Source organism: Poecilia formosa, unplaced genomic scaffold, assembly GCF_000485575.1.
Source record: "Poecilia formosa unplaced genomic scaffold, Poecilia_formosa-5.1.2 Scaffold6, whole genome shotgun sequence".
NCBI classification, from domain to species: domain Eukaryota; kingdom Metazoa; phylum Chordata; class Actinopteri; order Cyprinodontiformes; family Poeciliidae; genus Poecilia; species Poecilia formosa.
In genome coordinates, this window is record NW_006799945.1 from 1,963,821 (window position 1) to 1,986,748 (window position 22,928).

Genomic DNA, 22,928 nt, shown 5'->3' on the forward strand with positions numbered 1-22,928 from the left:
TTTGAGCTAAATGCATTTGACACCCCCTTATAACAACATTTTGAATTAATACATTTTTTTTTAAACTTTTTTCTGCAACACACCAAATGTAACTTTAAAGCAAATAATCTGATAGATCTTGAGCAGTTTTAGTACAATACAATCAATAAAGTAATAATCAAGTTACAATAAAAGTGAAAGGATACCAAAGTGCTCATTTTGGGACTACAACACAATAAAATAGTTATTACAATGTTTTGAAACAAAGCACCCAGGACCAACTCCTTCTATCCTGAAATAACCTTGATTGCTAAAAAAAATAAATAAATGAAGGGAGGAAACTGATGCTGGCAGAATTTTTCAACACCACGATACACTAACAAAACGACAGATTTCATCTGGAGCCAGTCTGAACACAAGCCTGGGGAAACCTGTGCCTCATATCTATTTGAAGTGATGAAAGACCACCACAGGGTAAGAACCCCACTCAAATCAGTAAACAGTCCTTAAGAACGGTGCTAGCTTTTCAAAGATTAATGATGCCTCATTTCGTTATCGATTACCAACACATTAGGAAAAAATTACATTTGAATAAGTAATGTTACCAGGAGACAATTTCATTAGGAAATAGTAATGTTTAAAGACCTCTTTGAGCATAATTTGAAATGAGATTTAAGATATATATATATGTAGTTAGTTGTTTATGGAGTGTAGTTTTGTTATTTAGAGGTTAATTCAATGGCAAGCTTTGAGAGAAAAAAGTTGCTAGTGATGGCACAATTTTCAGTTTAACCAGTTTTGACTGATGATAAGGTTGGAAAATTTAGAACCGTATCTTTTTCTCATCAGTGAGGACATCATACCCGCCTAACTACTGTTGTGGGAAAATAATTATGAAGCACTGCTAAGGTAAAAAAAAAAATCCACTGAGTCAGGTTTATTAATATCCTGCACAGAAAATGAGAGTTTGGGAATATTACACCTGCTGAACAGGTCAAAGTGTGAAGCTCCAACAGGAGGCAGGCAGCTCATCAGTTCAATAGGAAGAGTTAAAGTGTGTGTGTCTCACACACACTGAAGAGAGTGTGAGACTGTCTGGATCATTCCTCTACTGAAGGTTATTTCACCAGGGAAAAAATCTGCCTCAGACAAATTCCCTCTGGGAATGTTTATAGACATAAAAGAAAAAATAACATAACCATCGGATGAAAAAATATGCCTCAACATTACTGAAGCCTTTAGGATATTTTGTCAAACTAGTGAAGGGGCGAATTGGCCCAGTGCAGACTTCAACACATACCAACAACTCTGACTGGGAAATTATTACTGTTCATCATTATTGTGAGATTTTTTATTTTTTATTTTCTCATGACCGTTAGGACTTGTTGTGACAATAAAATCTAGAAGACTAAGCATTTTTTTTCCACAGCTGATTCCATGTGCAGAAATAACAGACTTGAATTTACTTCACTTTTATTGGTACTGACTTTATCTATTTTATTGTTGTGTTATTGTGTTTTGAATTGAGTTTATTAATACATTATTATCTGCTTACCATTGTCACTTCACTTTTATGCTTTAACTTACAGCAGTTCTATTATATTAAGTTGCATTTATATTTTTAAATGTTCTAAAGTATTTTTGAAAGCAGGTGTTTGAGGGCTTCATAAATGAAGTTGATGATGAAAAAATTATTTTTAAATTTATGATTAATTGCAGTTATTGTGAGCTCATTAGCAATAACAGTGGGATATTTGAAGTGATGAGTGTTCTGAAGTGTGCTCTATTTTCTCTTTTAAAACTTAATATAATAGAGTGGTAAAACGAGCAACTTAGGATTTGGTCCAAGGCTGCAAAAAAAAAAAAAAAAAAAAAAAAAAAAATCTTAGGACTTGATACTACAAACCTGATTGGCAAAGGAATCTTGAAAGATCCTGATATCTCTCTTTCCAGAGGAATTTAAATAAATGGTCCAGTGTGAGGGGCATATTAAACTTGACTGCCGTTTCCTAGTAAAAGATAACAATCCATGTTTAGACAAGCAGCCACTTAGCCATACTTATCTGAAGTGCTGAGAGAATGAACAAAGACCTCTGACTTAATGGTCAATTAGCTTCCCCTCTGTCCGTCTGTTGCTCTTCTGTTGGAGAGCAACTTCTAATGACTGTTGCGTGAGAGGCGAAGAGCAAACATATCCAGAGTGTCATGCTACTGTGCAGAAGCTAGAGACGGCACAAAAATAGGTGTGCATTCAGCAAAAAAGGTAATTAGGATCATATTTTGGATCATATTACAGCAAACCTAATCCTCAAGCACTTAGTAATCACCACTGATTCTAGTTTTTCCTGTTATTTATTGAAGCAGAAACTGGAATCCGGGAAAGAAAATAAGTGTTTTAGAAAATCCTGCGTGGTTAATGCAGGAAAAGATTTGTTGTTAAGGCTGAAGAATTCTGCTTTGCATCTACAGAACATTGCCAACAGTCTCAGCATGTACGGATAATCTGCTTAATGTTTTATTTTTAGTTCTATAAATAGGGTAAATAAGATGCTGAGTTTATAGCTTTGACAAGGACATGATGAACAATATTAAAATTGGCGCTTTGATTTCAAGACATTTCGCGGTGCCTGGTCAGAACTACCAGCCCGTATTCTAACACACTCCTATAATTAAAAGAGAGCGAGGGAGTCGGACCATTTGGAATAACAGTACTAAGGAGTTGCTTAGTAGATGAAAAAGCACTAAAGTTTAATGAACTCAGCCCTGAAAACCTACCGCACATCCAGAAAAAAAATAAATAAATAAATAAAAAATCCAGTCAGTTCCTGCAGATGCAGAATTCTCTGGATGTAAAATATGTAATTAAAAAACACAAAATGTCCAATGGGCAATTAGATCCCATTGAGCTGTGTGCGTAAAAAAGATGAATAAAATTTACCTGCTTATAACCAAGTAGAGATATAAAGCTTTGACTAAAATGTAAATTTAACAGAATTCAAATGTTGACGTCCTAATTTTAAATTTAGATTACAAAGAAGCACATAAGTGAGAATTACAATAAAAACCTGAGTTTACAGATGTTTTTAATCGACTGCCTTGTTTCTTAAAGATCCAACACACATTTTTCCTGTGAGTGTATGAGACATATATCTCTACCAGTGGCTTCATTAGGCACACTTAAATTTTGTTTTTCTCACTAATAACCTTATCTAAGTATAGAGCATTCTGAACTTAACAGCATAAAGCCTTAAAAGAGAAGACATTATCAGTGTGTTAGAGAGAGTGACAATTATATGAAAAATATTACCGCTACTAATATAGTAGGTAGATTGTAAAGGAGAATATATAACTGTGATACATTTGCACACAAAACAATCACAAAAATATCAATACTGTTATATATGCATTAGGCAGCAACACGCAACTTTACCTTTTTATTTTGACCAAGCCGTTTGAGACGTCTTTATCTCTTAATAATGTCAGCATATTTCTAAAATGCCAAATGGACTTAAAGGGAAACAAGCATTCAAGCTCTGCTAGCCAAAAGTCTATGCACGGGTGCTTAGATCGACTTTCAGCATTTTTGTTCTCCCGTCTCAAAAAGATCTCAGTGACTAAGCTGAAAAAGCTCATCGGTGATAATGATATTATGACAATGGAGAAGAAAAAGAAGAGCGAGGAAAACGTTGGTATTGAGCTTGTAATATTGAAATTACATCCGTTCTAAATATTGTCCTAATGTTGTCATGATATTAGGACAATCCCACATCCCACAGGAGCGCTAATAGATTGAAAGGCTGTTGGAGTGCAGTGAGGAGTCGTGCTTAAGACACCAGCTGGAGATGAGCTTTGTGAAATGGACATGTTTTTTTTCTGCAGGAAGTAGCCATTTGAAATTAATTACACTTTGAGCATAAAGGGATGAACGTGGTTCACTTAGTACCAACTCAGTACCATTTCAATGCCGGCGAATCAAAGTGGTTAAAGTCCATCAGGAAAACATTACAACAAGTAATAAAATAGATCCATGTTTTCACATTTTTATGCCAAATTCTGCACAAGCATCTGAATGTTGCAGAGGAAGTTGAAACTCACTGGCCACCATGGCTAATTTTCCCAATCGGTTACTGTCCCATCCGAACAAGTGTAGGTAATAAAGTGGCTGTTGATTATATATCCAAATGTATATGCATTTATGCATGTATTGTTAAGTTGTACATATCTTTTTAAATGTTCTAAAGTTCTTTGAACGTGACATTAAACAATAAAACAGGAACTGAAATTTACCAAGACAATAACCAGGGTGTATTAATCATTTCTTACTGGTGGTGAGCTTTAAAAACATTGTCCTTTTTATTTTATTTTCTGAGTACATTTACCATGCATAAAAATAGTTAGAAGAGTGATAGCTGTAATACAGGATAAGCAGCTGGTTTGATAGCAAGGAAGTACACCAATAAAAGCTAATCAACCCCCGTGGGTCAGATGCTGTTACAGAAAAGAGACCGACAAAAAAGGAAACAAGAAAACTCCCAAGCAAGTGAAGTCCTGGAACAAAACATGGTGTTCTAGCAAAATTACAACCTCTTCAACAGAAGTCAGCCATAAATAGGAAAGCTGTAGCCTTTGCATTTAATTGCGTGTCAAAAAGAAGGAAAATAAAAATCACAGAGCTGAGCTTCTATGAGAACGCTGAGCAGCAAGAACTCCTTTGTTTATGTCCTCGATTTTCTCTGACTCGACACAAAAGCCGGCATGTCATTTTGTTTTCCTTTCTCTGCTCCTAAAGAACCCTGCTGAGACATCAAAATGGCATGGCGCGACATTTATCAGGCCTGCTGCAAGCTGAGGATCCAAACCCCAAATAACCCTGAGTGCCAACGTTTTTACTTCTTTATGAGAAAACCTTTGAATTAAAGAGACATTTGTAATGGTCCTAGCATCGCTTTTGCTGCCATAAGGGTTGATTACTTATCCTTTACACAATAATCTGTTATCAGCAGATGGATAAAGCTTAGCACTAGTAGCCTGATGAAATTTTAATGGTTTAGCTCATGCCCTTCATTTTCTGGTATTTGGAGGAAGCTTCCCTGCTGCCCCGATACAACTCATGTAAAAGAAGAGAAAGTCAAACCATATATGCTTTTATATATACTTACTACTTATTTATCTAGAAAATTCAGTAAAAAAAAAAATTAATGGAACAAATGAAATTACTCAGTTCCCAACGAGATAAGCTAGAAACCATTTGCTTTTATCTCAAGATAGAAAAGATGACAAAATGTCCTGCTTATTTACTTATTATGACACTTGTCTGCATTTAAAAATAGGCTGCATCCAAACATTCGACTGAATCGTTTCAAAATAATTTGAGAACCCTTCGATAAAATCATATTTATTTGCTTTCCAAAGACAAACAACGTCTATTATTTACAAAACCATATTGCATACAGAGCGTCATGTAATCAGAAGTCTCACTCACATTCATCAACAGCATAAATAAACATGTTTCAACTTTTAAACATTATCCCAACATTCACAGTCTAAACAAAAGCAGATGTCGTTCCGAAAACGTAGCAACAAATTAAACACCCCTCGTGTTTGAAATATGCCATGTTTTGTCTGTGCTCAACAAGGTGATTTTGAAGTCTCAAACTCACAAGGTCTCACTGTACACAGAATTTACTATTAGCAAAAAAAATAAAATAAAAATAAAAAAATCAACGGGGTGAATCTCCTGTCTGGAATGTTAAATTGGCAGTCTGTTCTTGTCTGTTGTGAAACAGCTATTTATATATCCTAACTGTTTATTTTTTTATAAGTTTGAATTTGAGATTATTGTGTTGGTTCATTAGACAACAATGGTTTAAGATGCACAAAAAGACCTTTCAATACCTGAAAAAGATTCTGTAGATTTAAACTTTAATATTACATGGGAGTTTTTGACCCAAGCTGCTCCATTTGGACACATTTCCACAACAGATAAAAATTCTGGGTTGTCTCAGTCCGAGTACTGCTGATCCACTTAAAACGGTATGCCAACTCTGGAATATACCAGAAGAGGTAAAAAAAAAAAAAAAGGCAGCAGGTGCAATTCTGCTGGATAAGATGCAAGCATTTTTAGTTAAAATGAAAAAGAAAGTAATTTAATGAAGTATTCTGGAAATACAACAGAGACACTGTTTGTGCAAGTCAGTCCTGTTTGAATTGGTTTGATTGTAATCCATAAGTATAAAATTTGTTTAAAAAAATGTCTTGTTTCAATCATTGTTCTTACTACTTTTTTTTGCATCACGAGCTCTCCGAGCTCTAAACATGCCTAATTTTTGAGGGCATGGAAATTTCCTCCCAGCCATCAATGTCATTCCCGTGAGAACGTGTAGGTTGATTGTTTTCCCCACAGGAAGAAGGGAATGAGCGTATGTGACCAACGGGGAGCACTTTTAGGCATCATGGATTGTCTTCAAACATGTATTGTTTTAAAGGGACTGTAAAATAAGTGGCTATTGTACTGAATCTTTCCAAACTAAAATGGTACAAAATGACTACGTTTGAAGCAGAAACACCATAAAATCTACACTTCAATAGAAAAAAACATAAGACAAAACTAGTTATGTAGGCGGCACAACATTTTTTTTTTTTTTACTTCTGAGAACAAACTGAGCTGGGTAATTTAAAACAAACAAACAAAAATCAACTATACAAATGTTCTCTGATAAACATTCAATCTGATATTTTCTGTAAACAGGAAAATATTAAGATAGTAGCACAGAAGATGATACAAACCGGTACAGGTGTACTATTTCTGGAATGCTTTACAAATAAAAACCACTAATTATTTCAGACATCTACCAGGTACAACAACAAATGAGACTAATAGAGACCAAAAAACATTAAACAGTCAGAGTCTAGCCAATGGTCGAGTCGGTGCCTACCTGCACACATTCGTTGTCTCCACTGTGCTTCAATCACACAGAAACACGAGTTCAAGACAGAAAATAAACACTTTGAAGGGTTCATCTACAAGTTTTTTCTTTCTGAAGTTGAAGCAAAAAAAAAAAAAAAAATGGTGACAACTGCTTTGAATACCTGAAGCAACACTAACACTTTAACTTCGTTAGCTACCAAAAGAGTAAAACTAAACTTTGCCTCTGAAGCTGAATCATTTAAAAACAGTCACATGCCTTTTATTTTAGCCCTCACTTGCTGTTAAAGAAAAACACTTTTCCCCAACAGTTGATTTATTGTTACTAGTTTTTTTTTGTTTTTTTTTAAATAAAGGCAACTTTATATCACAATATGCTTGGAAACAGTCTTAGACACATGCACACAAGGCATCACTGACGCGACACAGTGCAGTAGACAGTGGTTAACATTTCTGTGTAAAAACAGTCATATTGCAGATATTACACTTAGGGACAAAACTGGACCTTCTTTGGCACATTACAGTAGACGAGATATAAAGCTAAGGAATGTTTACTTTAACAAGAGTCTTGAAAGCTCAAAACACATAACTTGACAAGTGGAAATGAACAATTAAGCTCATTTAAATGTTTTTTTTCCTGCAATTTGTTTATACTAATGCAAAGAAAAGACAGTACTAACATGCACACAAATCTTCAAGTCTCACACCAATCCTCGAGTGGTTTTGCATACTTTCACAATCACATAGGTCCATATTTTCTGGAGATGCTTGCTCTATTCCAAATCAAATAAGGTACATGTATCTAACAGTAGATGCATGCTAATCTAAAAGCAAAAGAAATGTAGCATTCAAATTTGGTTTTTGAATTAACTGCAAATATTTAATTGAGGTTAGGCTTTAAATACAAAACTTAAAGTAAACCACAGATTGCACGAACATATGGATGTAACTTGATAGAAAATATAGCCTTATTCTTAATACATTTGTCTTTTTCTGTTCAGACCTACAAAATACTTTTACAGCCAGTGTTGGAACCCCGCTATATATCTGAATAAAAAGAAATCTGTAAGTTTAACCCCAAAAAATCTGCAAAGAGGATATGGAAAAAATATGCTATCTTTGTTTTGCAAGCATATTATAATACATAAGCAAATTAAGGTGCAACAGAACTGGTAAAAAAAAAAAAAAGCTAATTTCATGGGAGAAGTGCCACAACCAAATAAATAAGTAGCTAAACACAGATGCATGCTAAATTAAACAGGAAACTAACTGCTTAAATAAACACATAACTAATATATTAATTACAATTTTAATTTGAAATAAAAATTGTAAATTTATATTAATTTTATACTTAAGTATTTAATACTTATTTTAAAAAAATCAATCACTGTGATGTAGTCAGTCATAAAATAGTCACTGGAGATCATTGAGGACATTGGATTGGACTAATGCACAGCAAACTACTGACCAATCACTACGTAGCAGAATTAGCCACCACTCAATGACATTATGTCTTTAAGGGTTAAAAATTGAACAAACAAATGAATAAATAATGAAATATTTACTATTAGAATTTTTTTCAGTAATTGATTATTTAATGAAAACGTTTTATTATTTAGTGTTAGAACTGTTCACTGTTTGATTTTAACATTGTGGACTGTAGCATAAAATATCAGCATACTATTTAGAGATTTTGACAATATCATCAGCTAATTAATTAAAGAGTTATTTTATTTTATTAATGATTTATATTTTTGATTGCGACTCTTTTAGCATCAATACTACTGAACCTACGTTTGATTTTTGGCAGTTGAGGACTCGTACACCACAGCTTGGTCCTTTTAACAAATAACAGGTGCGCAGTGCAAACCCACATTTTCAACAGACATTTTAACATCAATAAATAACATTTATTTAAAGATCAGTTTGACTCTGCCTGCTCTTTACAGACAGTCTCATTAAATCACATCATCTCCTTGAACTGACATCCTTTCCCCCCGCCCCCCCCACCGTTTTTAAGTGAAACGCGACAAATTGTGTTCACGTTGCTCCAAACAAAGCTCGTAAAACTTTTCATGAGAACTTTCTGCTTCTAGCATCATTTGGTTGTTTGGACGAAATCAAGTATTCAGTTCCAAAAACAGCATCAGCAGATAAACATTATGTCCAACGTTTAAAGAATTTACTCCCACTGAGAGGACATAGAGACCTTCTTCTTGGTCATACCAGAACCCTTCATCTGTCAGCCTCCTGTCCATATGAACTTGTGTTCACGTCATCAAACGAAACACCTTGAAAGGCTAATGTGGACTCTTTTTTTTGTTTCAAATTACGATGCTTTTCATTCTTATTTTCTACCTTTGCTGGCTTGTCAAGGCAGAGTTAGAAAAAGCACGATCAGAACAATACCTTCTTGCATCTCTTAAAAGCAGATTTTAAAAGATTTGAAGAGCTGAAGCTTCATTTCAGCTCCAATGACATTTTAGCATCTGTGTTTTCCTCCCCATTTGAACTACACGTGACACGTTGTGCCAACTCTCATGTCTCCATTGTCATATCCACACCACTGCTTTGTGCATCCCTTTTCGACCGAGCCAACAAACGCCTTTTTGGTTTTCCCGACTCCGAAGCCATCGCCGCCGCGCCGCAGACAGAAGGAGCAGAGGCGTTTCAGGCCCTTTCTAAATGCCGAGTTGGAAAGGCTGTAAATGAGACAGTTGCAGAAGCTGTTGCTGATAGCCAACCATGTGGTAAGAAACGAGGCTGCAGGGTGGTGGTATATTCCTCCGCTCTCCAACAGGAAGTACAGGATGTAGGGCAACCAGAGGATGTAGAACACACTCGTTATGCGAAACAATACCATAGCGTATCGCTTGTCGGGGTAAGTAGACTGCTGATACTGAGGCTGGTGGTGCTGGGTCTTCTGTGATTGGGACAACTGGGGAAGCTGCTCTTGCTCTACTGTGGTGCAGTCTTTCAAGACTGCTCCAGCAGTCAGTCCGGGACCCTGGTGCTGCTGTGGTCTGTAGCGAGCGTGGCGCTCACTGATCTCCCGCGTGTGCTGTCTGCAGATCTTAAAGATGTTGGCGTATGTAAAGCAGATTGTGAGAGCAGCTGGGGCGTAGAGCAGAGCGACGATGAAGGTTGTGAAAGCCGGACTAGTCCTCCACTCGACCGCACACCACTCGACCACGTCTCCGTGATAGCCAGGCTTCCCCCACCCAAGAAAAGATGGGAGGAACACCAAAGCAGAGTAGAACCATATCAGAGCGATGCAGCAGCGCACCCGACAGGGAGTGACCAGAGACGAATAAGTCAGAGGCCGTGTGATGGCGATGTAGCGGTCTACGCTCACGCACGCGAGGGACACCATTGAAACGGACTTCAAAACTGAAACCATGTACCCAAACACCTGGCAGGTCAGTTTGGGATCCAATCCCTGCAGATGGTGAAGCAGAGACAGGGAGGGGAAGAGGCAGCTGACCCCCACTAGCAGGTCTGCATATGCCATAGTCTGAATAAAAGCACTGGTGGTGTGCTGGCTGAGCAGAGGGGCACAGTGAAACACGAATATCACCACCAAGTTCCCACAGATAATAAGGATAGTGAGGAGGAGGATGATGGATACCTCAAGGAGGCATGTGCTAAAAATTTGGGAATAGCCAATTTCAAGTAAGCAGAAGGGAGTGGATAAATTTGAGTCCAGCGAGCTTTGGTTCAGGGAATCCAGGGAGGAATTCATGATCTCAGGCAGTAAAACACATAAGGGGAGGGGGCCCTTAAAGGGTACGATAAATCCAAAAAGCCACTATTACGCCTGGTAGCCCGGCTGTTTTTATCAGCAGTTTGGTTTCAGTCCAAACAAAGACCCCCATGCTCCATTTCAAACACAGGAAGGATTGGAAAGGCAGATAAAGGTGTCAGAAAGTTCCCTGGTGTTGTCCTCAGAGCTGGCACGGTTACAGTACTAGTAAGGTAAAAACCTTCGTCTGGAGGTTCCCAGGTAAAGGCACAGAGGAAGAAAACTGCCAGGAATGTGAGTCTTATGAATATATTGATGTCCTCAATGTCAGATGCAAATCCAGAAATCTCAGACTGCAGCTCCTATCAATTTGTAGTCCATCGGGTCACTGATAAAGCCTCCGGAAAAAAGTCATTGTTTAAAGAACTGCATATTGTGGGGATGATTAAGCATAATCTGTCCTTCAAACCACTTTCCCCAATTTTCTGTTTCTTCTTCTCCTCTTCTTTCACCAGGCTTCCCTCTGCACTTATTTGAGTGTCAGCTTCTCTTTGGTCCTTCACTGTAAGATCCCAGCAGAATACTGTACGCTGGTACAAAGTCACCAGAGTGTAGTGTTACAGGAGTCAAAAACCAGTCCTCACAAAGGTGGAGTAAAACACACCCGCAGGTTTATTTCCCGCCTTTAGAGCAGCAACTTCGTCTGGAGTTGAAATGTTAAAGGCAGGCATACCGATGCTGGGAGAACCCCTCTGTGTTCATTTGTCCTGCTCTGCCGTCTCTCTCACACTCTGTCTCCCTCCTTCTGCCTCTGTCTACAGAAACAGCAGCACTGAGGCCCCTCCCAGTCTCAGTGCCTCCAACCAATCATTGTCCACAAAAACACGAGACCGTTTCCTTCCCCCAACCTCTCACATTTACTTTTTTTTTTTTTTTAAATGTGCAAATTTATCTAATAATCACGTCGAGATTGAATCAGTCGCACGCCGCCAAAATTAGTGACAATCAGTGCAGTTTGGAACTTGGGAAATCATCATTTAGGTTGAAGGGTGGGAAAAAGAGCAGGAATTCTATCTGTGTGAATGCTGCTGATATTTTTTAAAATTTATCTCATCAACGACAAACTTAATTTTTAAAATATCAGTATTCAATAAAGTCTTATTCATATGCACCAAGGCCAGTTGCCAGAATGAAATAGTACACTAAAAGCACAGTTTAAAATGTAAAATCAAAGAGTAAAAGTAATTGGCTCTCAAGTTTTTCCCCCAAAATCCCAATGCTCCAACAACTCTAGCATAGCTTTTAGATTTTGATAATTATGACATATTTAAAATGTGGGCAAATTTATCTGCATGACAGAGCACAGTTGTAATACAAAATATTGCCTCCAAAGTGTCTTCTGCAATTACAATGTTGCACATAATACATACGGCAAGACTGCTTGTTAATAATATACATGTCCAGTTGGACAGCCTTTCATTGTCATTTAAATACCTGAACCAAAAAGGGAAATACAGTAAAGAATATGGGGAGTAATAACAATTGATATTAACATCACAATAGTCAACAATAAAATGGTAGTAGCCGTTTAATGATGTATATGCATAGTTCAAGTACATAAAAAAGCTAAAGTTTGGCATCTTTATACTTATCCAAAAAGAAAATCTGAGAATGTTTTTTTAAGCATCAGGGGCTTTTTTGCAGACTCAAAAACAACAAAAGCCTCTCAAGTCGAATAATGTTGTGACTGTGATAGTGTTTAATAACAAAGGGCCAAATGCTTCAGGCATTCTGCTGAGAACTCATGATTCCAAGTGCAACATCATGTGGTAATGATAGGCTCAAACAATAAGGAATTATAAGAGTTCGTTGTGAATGCATTATAGCTCAAAAGATGCCCTCATAATGTTTCACAAAAAATAATAGTCCTAGGAACACAAAGTTGTTTGCCATTAAAAAAAAAAAATCAACAAAATGGTGCACAGTCACATAAAGAGAACTATTAAAACATCTGCATCTGTAGCAAGACTTGAAGCCACTAAAGCGACTCATAGAAACAGAGATGTTTTTGTGGATTTACAGAAGCAAATAAGAAATTATATTAGCTTTGTCATTCCAGAGTCCGGTAATTCTGTAAATTTGCTTTAATCTGAAAAACCAACAAGGTTACATTTTAAAACATGGAACACAAAAGAAACACAAAAACAGTGGGAGTAAAACAGAAAGATGTACAGATCAGCTTTTTCTGGCCAATAATAACTTACTTTTTTCTTTGATGACTAATTCTGACTTTAATCGATAGTCATTTTTTCCCTTCAGAGAAACATGTGATACAGCTAAAGGTAGCATTTTCAACTTAATCAAAAAATGTAAGTATTTAAGAAAGTATTCTCATTTGTGTGTCAGACCATATTTGTTTAACCCTAGTTTGTTTTATTAAGATATATTTTACATTGTATTCAGTTTTAACATATTTAAGAGATTTTTTTTTTCTTTTTGTATCAAACAACCGAATAACAATTAGACATGACCAAGGTCAAATCAGCCTGTTACAATCTGTGACAAATTCATCTGTATATGTGCTCAGGAAAATAGCATGTAGAGAAAAAAGGTCAAGGTAGGCAAACTTTTAAAATTATTACTATAATGTAACGATTTGTCTCTAATTTTATGGAAGATCCTGCTCCTGTCAAAAATCAACCTCACCAACAGAGCATAATCTAATTATTTCATCCCGCCTTTCTCAACACTGTCAACAGCAAGTTTTCTTTTTTAATCACATGAGCAAATCCGCAGCTTTGTCTAGACTCTAATGAACATTTGTGAGCATAATTGCTCACATTATTCTGGCTCACATGATGGGCAGATTACACTGAATTACTCAAAATCCAAAATTAGCAAATTCGGTGGGTATTAATTACTGTCAGATGTAGCACAGCACTTTGTGTCCCATCTTTGATGATTTTCTGAAGACTGCAAAATTTGTCTCGTGCAAGGAAATTTCGGGCAGCGTGATGGAGGCTCAGACACACCCACACAGTCTTGAACACACACACACACACACACGCACGCCTGCACCTTTCTCCCCAACAATCCAGACACTCTCCCCCTGCTTTCACGCACCTCCTCAGTGCACTACACGAGGAGCTAAAAATAGATGACAGTAGGACTAAAGGGCTGGAAGAAGGGAAGGGAAGGAATGGGAGAGATGTGGATGAGAGTCAAAACAAGCAGCCTATCAAGAAAAAGGAGGACTTGCAGAAGTTTGGGACAAAAATAACAGTGATAAGCAGAGAGTCGTGAAGCAGAGGGGAAAAGTAAATATGATGACGTGTCCCTTTGTCATTAAGTCAAGCACAAAGCAGCCCTGGTCACTGTGTGAACTATGCTACCTTACGTAACATGTCCAGGAGCTGACACAGGTAGAAGACACACAGTTACTTTAACCAACAGCGCAGCGCAAAGTGAAAGAATAAAGTGTAAAGAATAAATCCAATTTCTGCATAAATAAGCACAAATAATCAGTAATCTGCAAGGACTTGAACAGTGAGTGGCTTTTCATTACTGCTACACTTAGGTTAATGAGCAAAACACTGTTGTCCAGGTAACCTGCTCACCATTAAGCAAATAAGGCAGCTGTTACTCATGTAGCCAAGATTTAACCACCGAACAACTGTGCAATTAATTACTGCACAGACCTAATGTGCATTAATAAAAGATGTAGCATGTAGTCATATATGGAGATGAATTCAAATGTCAACAGGACCAGCACAAAATAAGCTGAGAAACTGTGAGGCTTAACTCTCTTCATCCCAAACTGGATTTGCTCTATTTCATGTTGGAAACACATTTTTTTCTTAAAAAAACAAACAAAAACAAAACAAAAAAACCTGAATTTATTTAATTTGACCAGTTTGTGTGCACAGTGCAGACAATTTCTGTATTATATGTAGCATAAGATTGCTGGCAGTTTATTTTTAATATAGTAAACTAACAAAAGCTGACCAGGTCATTTTGTCACTGTTACACTCGAATCAGGGCCAGAATGAAGTGCGGGAGTTTGGGAAAGTAGAACACGAGGCGTGCAAAAGAAAAGCAGCTGCTTGGACATTTTCTAAACTTTTCTGTTATCTTCTGTCAAAGCAGGAAACACAAATTCTAGTGAGTGTGTCTCCTGGCTGGTGCAAATATCTTGAATGCTTAAGAGCTTCTGTAATGAATTCCTGTCCAGCGGTGGACATTTACTGTTATTGATGTCAAAATTAAAGTCGAGATTCCATTCGTACCATTCATGCCAAGGGGATAACATGATTTCTGTAATTTTAGCTGAATAAAACTCTCATACAACTGACTTTCCCTACTGATCCGTGTTCATCTAAGAATTAACAGATATCAAGAACAGGGTTTCCCCCAGTGTATTATAAGCCTGGCGGCCCGCCATGCTTTACTATCCCCGCCGCCAGGCTAAGCCTTGCTTATTTACATTTCTAGGGAAAAAAAATCGAATCTTTTTTTTTTTTCTTTTTTTCTTTTTAAAGCCGGGCTGCAAGCGTCTCTTTTGCTCTTAGCATTTCACTAGCAGAGCAGATTTATAGGGATATACCCGAGCGGGATCGCATGCGCCTCCTTTCACTCAAACTGGACACAGGCTGACCTGTATGGATATTCACATAAACCTACTGTGAGGAATTATAATCCTTTGGAGAACTCTAGGTAAGAGTTTAAAACTTGCCGCGTTAGCTCTGGTTGCGCAGCTCAATGTGAACTGCAGGAATAACATGTAGCGGATTCAGAGATGCGAGTTGTGGAGCGGTGAGAATGTTTGTTGCGTATCTCTGAGTAGTGCAGCGGATTACCTCATCATGCAGGGCCGGTCCAAGGCTGTGTGAGGGCTGGAGCAGAATCTGACTTAGGGGCCCCTTTTGTTGCTAAAATCATCAGCACCTCTAACAGCTTCTGTGTTAGATTTAGTGAAATATGGGAGAAGGGAATAGTTTAATCGGCCAGCCTAGAAAGCAATAAGTTATCATCGCAGTTTACTAATTTGTATTTGTAAATTCAAAGATTAAACTCACAGCATCAGATTATTGCTATGGTAACAAAACAATCTAACTATGAATATTGTTCTTTGAAGTTTTACAAAGTAAACTTGAAAGCTCCTTAAAATCCATCCATCCATCCATCCATTTTCTTTACACCCTTATTGGGGTCAGGAGGGTTGCTGGTGCCCATCTCCAGCTAACGTTCCGGGTGAGAGGCGGGGTCACCCTGGACAGGTCGCCAGTCTGTCGCAGGGCAACACAGAGACAAACAACAATGCACACACACACTCACACCTAGGGACAATTTAGAGAAACCAATTGACCTGACAGTCATGTTTTTGGACTGTGCCTAAACAATTGAATAAAATTTAACAGCATTGATAATCTCAATAAATCTCAATGTTACATTTATGTATCATTGGTCTGTTTTAAATTATTAGCATTCATGGGGCCCTTGAAGCCCTTGGGGGCCTGATGGAGCCACTGACTTAATTTGGATTAAACAGAAGTGCAAATTTGTTGTTTTTAGGCTTGTTGTGTGTTTAAATAGCATTTCACTGGAGTTGTTTCCCCGTAACATATAATTACACAGTAATACTTTAATATTTCCTGTCAACTTAACATCTTTTAATACAAAACACGGTGGACTGACTCGGTGGACCGACTCGACGCCCCGACCACAGGGCTTAGCAAGTTTTCTGGGGGGAACCCTGAAGAACAAGAAAACATGAGGCTTCACGTACAGACGGTGATGAGAAAAGATCTTAAGACCAATTGAGGTAAAGGAAATGAGAAAGCAGAAAGGCAAACGTGTTACCTCCTGGGAGCCAGATTGCTTTTACATAAGAACAATAACCACAAAACAATGACTTTAAACCAAGGAGGTAACGATCTAAGATCAGATCGCATCCAAACCAATTACAGAGTAGCACAAGTGTAGTTTTTTGTCAGGCATTTTTCTTTATCACAGGTGTCTATAAGTGTTAAGTGGCACTGTACATACCGCTGACACTTTTGTTCTATTTCAAGTGCAAAAAAGCATAATTTGAATTTTCACCAAACAATAAAAAAGCCATTTTCCATTTATGAACAAAGGCGTAGCGCTTTTATAACACAGTTATCTGATAGCCTTATCTAGAGAAAAACGGCTGTGACCATCACAAGTTTAAAAGCACATGCGAGACAAAAAATCTTATGAAACATGGCCACTGGTGAACCCCCGAGGTGCGCTCCAAAAGAACCACAAATAAATGCGGACGGTTGCTACGGAGAACAACAGTAACAATGTTTTAAAGGAGAAAAACAACAAAAAAAACAAACAAACCTGCCTTAGTTAAACAAAAAAATGTGCTGGAAGTCAAAGGACAAACCTCTGACTCATGTGGCTCCAACTTGGATATCAGGTGTTGGAAAAGCAAGCTTGTTCTTTTTCAGAACCAGTTAAGAACCACCATTAGGGCCAACCCCAGTGGGGAAAAAAACCCGTTAAATATTCTTTCTTCTCTATTTAGTCAACCGTTTATATTTCAACATGTACTATTTTTTGTCATTTCAATCCTCAATAAGTTCTGTACGCATGGAGCAATGTCTTAACACAAAACCGTAGCGAAATGTAGCCTTCTGGGATGTAATCGCAATCACAAATTTGAACTGATACTAAGGAGAACATTTGTATGCGTTTTGAAACGGTTTCCACACAAAAAAGCACCACAGATATAGATTTGAAATTCATTAGAAATTCTTCTGTGTGGCCTCACCTTTGTGATGAGAGTTCGGTATTCTTCTACCAGGTGGTCATTGTTGTGGCAGCCTGCCAGGAGCTGCCACACCTCCCCACGGAGTGCCTCAGGGATGCCGCTCCGCACCAACGCCGGCAGCTGCCTTGGACGCACAGATAGGTTCATGTGCCTAGATGAGACAGAGGCAAACAGAAGCGCAATTTAATGTTAATCACCACTCCCTATGCGTTTCCTTTTCTTACCTGTGTCGTCATTTTAGTAAAGTTTGGCAAAATTCTTTATTTTTTTGCTGCCGTTTGAGCTCAAAAGACTGTTTTCCATAGTCATCAAGAATTGAGTTGTATTTTCACTGATAGTTTATGAGACCGAGATTAGAGGATGAGGGCTCCTCATTTAACGCAAGACGAATAAAAAAATGATTTACATGCCGATGCTCCCACATTCCACAAGAGGAAGAAATCAATCATAGATAAAAACGCTATTATTTTACAATAAAAATACAATGAATCTAGTTCTGAATATTTAACTTGTGTCTGTAATTTATCCACCCTGTTGGGATAACCGTGCTGTATTTCACCACCGGCTTTTTTTGGCAACAGCAGTAAAAATAACAGAGTAAAAAGCAAAAAGTCATCAAATACAAAATTTAATGTTATGTTGGTTGTTTTGTTTTTTTTTTCTTTTAAAACACATTTAAGCTTTCTGTGCACTTAGAAGCCACTTTTCTTTAAGTCTAACATGTCAGAATAAGCGACTAATATAATTATTCAGAGATATAGTGTTTTGACAAAAGCATTAATTCACCTCACCTATTTCTGGGTTGTTGTTTTTTTTTTTGCCACATTTACATGTTTCAGATCAAAAACATTTCTAATTATTAAGGGAAAATAGCTTTCCACATAAGCCTAGTCTACTAAAAAAGTAACTTCCCGTTCTCCTGTACCGATTTGAGTGAGATGTGCTCTGACCTTAAATGCTCCGTTCATTCTCAAACAACCCTACCCATCTGGCAGAAGAAAAAATAGGAAGAAGAAGAGTGTGCTAAAATTCCTCCACGACAAAATAAAATTCTCGCCACCATGTTGTCGCATACGCTTGACGGAAGTTGTTGCCACCAATAGAGGCAACAAGCAGTTACTTGGTTTGAGGGGTAAACACTTGTTTACATAGAGCCGGGTTGATCCGGATAGCTTATCGACATCTCAATGGACGGAATCACCATTTAAAAAGTCATTTTGCATGTTTTCAGCTTATGCTTATAGGTTGTTTAATGATCTAAAACAATGGAGCGTGGCAAAACTAAGCAAAAAAAACAGAAATCAGCAAAGAAGCAAATGCTCTCTCTCTGATAATGTTCTTACTCTTACCCATCTTTTATAATTTATTTAAATCTATTCACAGTTTTTATGTGCTTATTTGTTCCAAGGGTCATGTTGCATAACTCCGTGGTATTTTCTGCAGACACAGCGAAGGTGATTTTTATTTGAGCGTGCCCAGGCATGTGATGCAATCACTGCCAGGTTTGGTCCTCGGGGAACAACAACTTTAAAGGTCTTTTTGTGATTTGCTGGAGTGCTTTGACCTCACATTGCAGGAACACAGTCTCTTTATTTACTCACACACACAAAAAAAAAGTCACCAAAAGGGTTAGAGCGATGTCTTATGATTCCTTTTCTTGTATTAGAGAAGAAACAAAAAAAACCCCAAAAACCTACAGAGCATCATGTTTTCCTTTGCTGCCCTTAAAAGACATACATCTACATTCATAATAAACAAGAAATATAACTTATCTTTTCTTCAAAACGAGAACTGTCAGAACTGCAAATGGATATGCTTTTATTGAGTTACATCTAGTTAAACCGCTGTTTTTATTTTTTACGGAGTTGATCACAAGTTTCTTGTTAAAATTATGCTAAGTGGTGAGGGAAACCATCCTAATACGCTGTAATAAGCAAGCGATGACCTTTAGAACAGATGCAACCCGACCTGCATGTATTCAATGCACCAACATCCAGAGTCAAAGAACAAAATTAGTAGGGGGAACAAATCCGCACCATTTGGACAACAAGTCTCCCCAGGTTTCAAGGATCTTCTCTGCACACTCCTTTGAAACGTCACCAGACCCACTGAGTAGCGGCTCGTCGTTATCTGGACACAAAGCAAGGCAAACAGGAAGCAAAAATCCTCGGTTAGCCGTTCAGCACACTCTTGCTTTATTAGTGCATGTCACATCAGATGAACATAAAACAAGATGGTGAGATAATTAGCCCGAAAAAGGAGTTTAATTTTACCAAATAAACTGAATCTACAATAAAGAAGAATCTGATGTAATGACTGAATTTTCCCCGCGAGGTTCAATAAAGCAACATTGTGCATACTATTATTATTTTTATGGCTACAGTTCATGTAAAAAGCAACTGATGGAAAAGAAAAAAGAAAAGAAAAAACATAAAGTCACAGTTGTGTTAATAGGTAAAAAATGAACCAATCTACAGCAAATTATGTAATTTTGCAACCTTTGTCAGCTCTTACAGTCAAGCAAAAAATCCCTGACTAAAACATGTCTGCTGGTTATGTACCCAGGACAAAGCAGAACAAACGGTTCTCTAGGAAAAAGTGCACAATTTCAAATCCACTAGAGTGCATGGCTAAATTTGGTGCTGCCCCACAGGAACGGATTTTCATTCTTATGTGAAGTTCTGTATAAATCAGATAACAAATGCTTAAATAACCCATTTAAGTTGTGTGATGTAAGTTTTATTAATTTCAAGAGGCTCAACAGCACCACTATTTATTATTTCTGGGGTCTGGACAGCCTCCAGTGTTCATGTGTAAACTAATTTATAGCTCCCTCTTGTTTTGAGTTGGCTGCAGCAGAAAGACGGTTGATCACCTTCCTCTTCGTCATCCTCCGGCGGTGAAGGAGCCATGGTCCCGGGCCCAGACGGGAGGATGCTTGGACTGGCTGTGGTTTTCCTCTTCTCTCTCTCCGTTTCACTTTCCAAACTCACCACCTCATAAAGTGTGTCAGAGGAAGGACTCTTTCGTTCTTTTCGCTCCATCTGAGAAGAGAAGACGTCTGATAAACTGTGGGAAAGCATAATGAGTTACAGTAAGGGGGCTTGCTTCTGCTTTACAACTTTGTAACGCGTCTCGGGGAAGACTGAGTCAGTGAAGTATGTCATTCACTAATGTTCTCTAGCAAACCTCCTGGGCCTTCATGCAACAGCTGGACTTGCGTTGATATTAAATTATACAAAAAAAAAAATGTTAACACTCTAATTATCTGACAAGATAACTTGTGCTGACTTTTCCAGAAGCCCATATTTAAAACCAATACATCAGAATTATTGAAGTGCGTTTCTGGCAACAGCAGTTGTTATCTTATCCGCAGCAGACAACTTACATGGTGTTTTTACTCGCCATGAATAACAATAAATTAGTGCTAGTCAGAAAAGAGGACTTCCATCCTCTCAATTTGTGCAAACTCTATTTTGTGAACCTGTGCATTTAATTATTTACACAACAAATGGAGGTAAAAAGTGGCACACCACCATTGATCTTCCCGTCAGAAATATGCTGAAAATTAAGAGTATTGATTCCAAAAATATAGAGAAATTAATTTAATGGAAAAAAAAAAAAAAAAGATTCCTTTCTTTAAATTCACTGGTCTTGCTTCCTCTCTAATCAGCCATACTCAAGTAATCAGTATTTCTATCAACTGAAGCTATTTGAAGCTTACTTATCATAATTTGAAAAATTCAAAACTACCCTATTAAAAATGGCTGCATGAGGGCCATCCCGGTAACTTGCTTATGACTGTGATTGAAGCGACAAAAAAAAATTTTTCCTTCGTTTTTTTGGTTTTAAACAACATCAAATTCTTCATGCAGTAGATTTTTGTTAACAGTCATATCAGGGAATTTTTACTCAAATAAATCAGTTAAGTCAGCTTAGCTCAGTTTGGTCAGAACAACTTAAATAAAAAGCAACATACATACACTAATATTCATGAAATAAAAATAAAAATAAGTAAAAAAAAAAAAAAATAGAGGTGTCAAAGTGACCATCTGAAACCCACTTTACCAGAACAATGTTGACAGAGCCGATGTCTGGTTATGGAGACAAACCTGTCGTAGTTTAAGGTAGAAGGTCTCAGTGTAGCTACGCTTGCTAAAGGGCCAGAACAGCCTGTCGTTTGGGGAACACACTCGAACCCTCGTCTCCAGCAGAAAGCGGACCGGTTCCTCCACCTCTGTAATCACCAGATCTACTGCAGTCGTCATGTACATGAATTTATCTGAAATAAAAAATAAATAAAAAAAAGATTAAATATCACACACTCTGGCGAGAAGTCGTCTATTCGCATATTTCACAAACTGGAATAGAAATATGACTGAATTTCCAACTGAGTACATAGCAAATATAAACCTTGTTATAAGTTTGAGAACAATTCAGTCTTATCTGAACCTTGAGAGAGCATTTTTGGCTCTTACCTTTGGGTGTTTCCTCATTCACAGCCTGAAACTGAGGCGTGTTGGGGTTCCAGCTTCCTGTGATGATGTAAGACTTCCCATCTGAGCTCTTTCCCATTGACTCCTGTTGGGCACACAAGTTGGAGCAAGTTGGCAAATAACACACAGAAACACAACACGTACAATACACAAGCAAAAAATAAATAAATAAACAACAATAGTCACCCACCAAGTCCAGCAGGTGCATGTCGCTGTTTTTCACATTTCTCCCCGGGCTGAGCAGGAGTCCAAAACACCTGGAGAATAATAAACACGCATGTGCGGATGGGAGATAGAGAAGTGTGCCATGATTAGGATTACATAAGGGGAAAAAAACTGAGGAAAAAAAAGAAACGAGGCAGAAAACCAGGCGTAAAACAATAACTCTTTCTATATAGAGCGAAAGTTTTGATACATTACATAAATGAGGAGAAATACTTTCCTGAACGGATGGTCTAACACAGTCCAGACCACGTTGAAGACTAAACACATTCTTTCAGTCCTCACTTTCTCTGACATTATGAAACAATAACAACTCAAGCTGAAAATGGAAATCTGCTGGGAATGCCGAAATTTAACAGATTTATTAAAGCCTGAAAAATGAGAGGCTGTGAGTAAGAGCGGGCTAAACCACAGCTGCCCTGGGCTACTTAAACCCCGACGCAGAGACATGAAGACGTTCTGAGTCAATCAACTACAACTGAGAGATTGCTTTCTTATTAACATCTGGTTCAGGCTCAAGCAGGAGTCGGACCAAAAAGAGGAACATCCTCCTTTTTGGCAAACTATTCCTTTTGACTTCACTACACTTTTGCAGAACTTCCTTAATTTGGACCTGGCTTAAAAGATTTACTTGAATCCTGCTGACATGGTAAGCGGAAGGGAAGCGATAGCTATCAGTTTAACATTCAGTCGATCACAACATTAAATTTCGATGTAACTCTCCCAGGGGTGTTGTGCAGCTCGATTCTCCTTATTTTTTGTTCA

At 37.7% G+C, this 22,928-nt stretch overlaps 2 protein-coding genes across 4 annotated transcripts in view; both read right to left on the reverse strand.

The window, feature by feature from the left end:
- Positions 1–22,928, reverse strand: part of rabgap1 (RAB GTPase activating protein 1) — a 65,644-nt gene that overhangs the window by 24,107 nt on the left and 18,609 nt on the right. For all 3 annotated transcript variants that reach the window (XM_016679055.1, XM_007566582.2, XM_007566569.2), the window contains 6 exons: positions 22,132–22,198; positions 21,924–22,026; positions 21,558–21,727; positions 20,321–20,489; positions 19,482–19,575; positions 17,446–17,596 (listed from right to left, as the gene is read on the reverse strand). In XM_016679055.1, the coding sequence (XP_016534541.1) occupies positions 17,446–17,596; positions 19,482–19,575; positions 20,321–20,489; positions 21,558–21,727; positions 21,924–22,026; positions 22,132–22,198 (754 nt within the window). The remainder of the gene's footprint in view (positions 1–17,445; positions 17,597–19,481; positions 19,576–20,320; positions 20,490–21,557; positions 21,728–21,923; positions 22,027–22,131; positions 22,199–22,928) is intronic.
- LOC103147967 (probable G-protein coupled receptor 21) lies at positions 8,908–15,043 on the reverse strand. The gene has a single exon (XM_007566559.2). The coding sequence runs from the start codon at positions 10,644–10,646 to the stop codon at positions 9,417–9,419; it is 1,230 nt and encodes a 409-aa protein (XP_007566621.1). The 5' UTR covers positions 10,647–15,043; the 3' UTR covers positions 8,908–9,416.